The sequence below is a fragment of the Amphimedon queenslandica genome, unplaced genomic scaffold, assembly GCF_000090795.2.
Source record: "Amphimedon queenslandica unplaced genomic scaffold, v1.1 AMPQUscaffold_13330, whole genome shotgun sequence".
NCBI classification, from domain to species: domain Eukaryota; kingdom Metazoa; phylum Porifera; class Demospongiae; order Haplosclerida; family Niphatidae; genus Amphimedon; species Amphimedon queenslandica.
The window spans coordinates 20,540-24,694 of NW_003546434.1; the positions used below are offsets into that span (position 1 = coordinate 20,540).

The 4,155-nt window shown below is 34.1% G+C and overlaps 1 protein-coding gene across 1 annotated transcript; it reads right to left on the reverse strand.

The window, feature by feature from the left end:
* Nucleotides 1-3,444: 3,444 nt before the first annotated feature.
* LOC109583088 (peptidyl-Lys metalloendopeptidase-like) lies at nucleotides 3,445-4,077 on the reverse strand. The gene has a single exon (XM_019998254.1). It carries the CDS (start codon nucleotides 4,075-4,077, stop codon nucleotides 3,445-3,447), a length of 633 nt encoding a protein of 210 aa, XP_019853813.1.
* Between the last annotated feature and the right edge of the window lie 78 nt (nucleotides 4,078-4,155).

Sequence of the window (4,155 nt, forward strand, 5' to 3'; positions counted from 1 at the left end):
CTCATCCTTTGTAGGAGGGAGACTATACATGATGATGCCTTCATATTCCAGTGGATGACCGTCAAGAGAAACAGAGACAAATCGAGATCTGAGTCCTTCAAGAGGAGTGTTACGTTTGAGTAGATAAAGATCCTCATTTGCATTGTTGGTAAACTCAAAAGAGCAAGCAACTCCAGAAAGAGCTTTATTACAAGCCATGTCAAGAGAGACTGGCCACTGACTGCATGTACAAGAGAAAAGTAACATTGATTTGATACTGTAGTAACATACCTCAGAGCACAGGTCAGGTAAGTAACCAGACAGAAGAGTGAGAGTAGAGTCTTCATGATTCCTTTCCTTGATAGACAGTATTCTTTCTTCTTGTGAGATGATTTCTTGTTTTAGTGAGAAGTGATTGACTGCTGCTGGTCACTTCCTTATATCAGTACTATTAGGTACCTCATCAATATTCATTAGCAATTAAGCAAAAATTGACCAATCAGAGGCTAGCTGCATGACATCAATTATTTTGAACAAAAGGCCTTTGTATAGACCTATGACTGTATTCTTAGAATTTCAACAGTTGAAGTGTCTACCAAGTTACTATGCTAACTTTCCAGTGAAATTACTATAACTCAGCATAGAGTAATTCACTTCCTTTCATGATGAGCAACAACTGGTATATTCAATTACCTGAGCCATGTACACATATATAGTATAAAATATATATATAAAGCAGATGAAAATCTGAATGTATTATAACTGATATTTTAACTCAATTTACTTTTAAAAATGGCAATGTTCAGAACAGTGCAACACTGACTGCTCATAACAAGCTCTGTGGTGGTATTGATACAGCAGTACAGCCCAAGGTCAAGTTGGAAACAATAGCATATCTACTACATGGTTTGGTGTAGATTAAGATTCAAGGATACCTACAGTTAAAGAGGCATACCAGAATATTAGAGATGGTATAGATCTATAACAAATAAGTTTACTACAACGAGAGCACTAAAGTGCATACCCTCACCACAATCTGTGCTAACTGTAGTCTGTTTGCGGGTTAGAATATTAAAATACATGAAAATGAGAGTGAAACTCAGTGGAAGTTTTGAGACAGGAAAGAAACTTCAGCATGTTAGCTGCACTGCTGCTGCAGGAATGTAAAGGTGTGGCTGCAATGAAAGCATGCATGCTGGCTCTACAGCTCAATCATCAATGTTATTATTAATATATTATGGTCACGCCTATCTTAAGAATTAATTTCATCAAGACATTTAGAATTAATATCAATGAAACAGAAAAAATACGCACCAGTCAAAATTTACCCACTTTACGGTATATATAGTGTATTTAGTATCTGTATTGCCAGTGATATAGACAGAGTTTAATTGTTACCATATGATTGTATATTGCACTTAATTGCATTGTTTATCTCCTTTGTATGATATTCATGCATTATTGGTCATGGTTTGCAGTGAAACAGGACTTTACTTTTGATGTGTGCTGTACATTAAGACAGGAAGTGAAGTTATAAACCAATGACTGCACTATTTACATAAAGTAAAAAGGAAGGTAATTTCATATAAATAATTTCCATTACCAATATAAAATGCAGGGTTTCTTTCCCAAAAAGCATACTAGGTGGGCTAAACAGCATACTTCATGAGCTGACAAGTACAAGGTTTTTGGAGCAACTTAAAAATTCATTAAAAAATCCAGCTTCAACTCAAAATTTCTACACAACAATAGAACATGCATGTGCATCAAAAAAGAAAAAATGGTAAATTCTCTATTTGGTAAAAATCCAATTTGGATCAAAATTAGCTCAAACTTTCTACGCAACATAATTATAAAATGTAATAAAAATGGAGAAATTTCTCCTTTTCAATTTAGCAAAATTTGGCCAAAGACACTATACTATAGTACAGGGACTTTTGTATGATGTTTTAAGCAACTTTAAAAATCCATAATAAATCTGATTCTAATCAATATCAGCTCAAAACTTTCTATGCAACATAAGTACATCTATTTGTATCAGAAAAAATTAAAAATGAAAAATTCTCTCATAGCCTATTTCTGACAAAACACCCTGTACTATTACTACTATAGTAGATCTATAAGGTGTTTTGCCAACTTTTATGGCACTTAGTCAGTATCAACTATTAGAATAAATGAACTCGCCCAGCCAATTCAGCCCCACCTTATTAAAAATGAAAACTACTGTATACCAGGTATATTCCATCACAGCCTAATTTCATTTTATCATGTGTACAAAATGGATACTCAGAACGTAAATAAAACAAATAAGAATATCTAATCCTGCTGCTTACAACACATTGCTAAATGGTACAAAACTACAAATTTTATTGGAGGGGCTTCAAGATTAATGCATGTTTTGTATATTGCACACACATTTGATAGACGTACTTCATAATACCACTGTGATACAGGGAGAGAGTGAGTAATGGCCAACCAGTTCCTATATGTACTTCAAAATCAGTGGATTTACTGAAAAATTATGATAATTGTATTTTTACTGAAATGATACAATGCCTAATTTACTGGAAAATAATAAGTTTTAGTTAGTTTAGCAATCTCTTACTATGCAGGAAATAATAATATTTTAAAGGTAGCAGCAAGAATGAAGACAATAAGAGCCACATTCATTTTAAATTAAAAATTAACCACGCCTTCTAGTTATTAGTAAAAACCGTACCGCATATAACAATTTTAATGAAAAAAAGGAAACTATTTTGAAATTAGTACCGTAATAAGAGTTCTAATAACTAGAACATGATTTTGACTGCAATACCGGTAATACAATTTGTGATTTCAAGCATTCTTTTAAGTTTCCAGCAGGCAGAACATAATCCTTGGGATCTCTATGAGGTCCAAGTTCATATAAATTGCTGCAAACATAGATCAAGACAGTACTTGTTAGGTGGTAGAGGAAATTATAGTGCATTATAGTATCAAAGGGAGGGATTTATGCCGGGAGTAATGGATCATGCAATGATCCAAGTACAGTGAATATAGAAGCCTGTGTAGAAATAGAAGCACGAGATTTTATTTGAGAAGAAAGGTAGAACTTCACTTAAATAATGGGCGTACACCTCTTTTTAACGGCCAGCACATAGTAATTTCCTTATGCTAAACACTAGGTCAAAATTAATTCCTTTATCATGTGATAATGTTATACATTACTGTGTATAATAATACTTTTTACACAGCAAGTACCTCGGTTATATTTAATTTTCACCATAATTTATGCAGCGTAAATATTTTTTGCATTATTAAAATTTTAGAGTTGATATTTATAATAATGATCATTAAGCCAAGATAAATAATTCAAAAATGTAATATTACAGTTAAATAAGCCTAAAGCAGCAAAAATAAACTGTGCATGTCCTATAGTGTTGTGGCATGATTCTTAAAGTTCGTGGCTTTTAGTTGATGAGCTCTTTACTGCAGATCGCAATAGTAATACTGGTAACTATCAGCATTCCTGACAGCATCATCTGGTTCATTCTTGGCTAAATCCTTGCAATTCGAACGACCATAATCAACATCATCACGTTGGCCATAAGGATGAGACCATTCATGAAGCAGTATGCCTTCCTTGCTCTCACCAGTCTTGCTGCAATATGTTGGTTCTTCATAAAAAACACTACAGAGGTACACAGTGGTACCAGTCATGTATGTGTAGGCATAAATATTGGATCTGCAGAGTGGACCATTATTGTAGTAAATGCATTCTTTGTTAAATATATCATCTGTTATATTCCTGTATGTTTTTTTAACTGTGGCAGCCCTGTCAGATGTGTATACACCAAACCATGTAGTATATATATTATTATCGCCAACTTCAAAATAAGCTCTACGACTTCCACCACAGAGCTTCTTATGGGCATCCAGTGTTGCACTATTCTGAACATCACCATTTTTAAAAGTAGCACTGCCACAGGCTTCTAGGTGGACAGTGTATTCGATTTCTGCATCACCTTCCTCCTTTGGCCTTGAGAGAAGAGAAGTGTCTTCCAAATGAATGTGAACAGATTCATGTACAAATGATTCCCTAAGCTTACCAGTAGACATTGCACTCATCTCATTCACTGACAGATACTGTAAAGGTCTACTGTATTTGACAGTGTAGAGACCATCAGTATCAATGCT

Bases quoted from the DNA above. Each gene is read 5' to 3' on its own strand.
- LOC109583088 (XM_019998254.1), bottom strand. From the start codon at position 4,077: ATGTCTACTGGTAAGCTTAGGGAATCATTTGTACATGAATCTGTTCAC.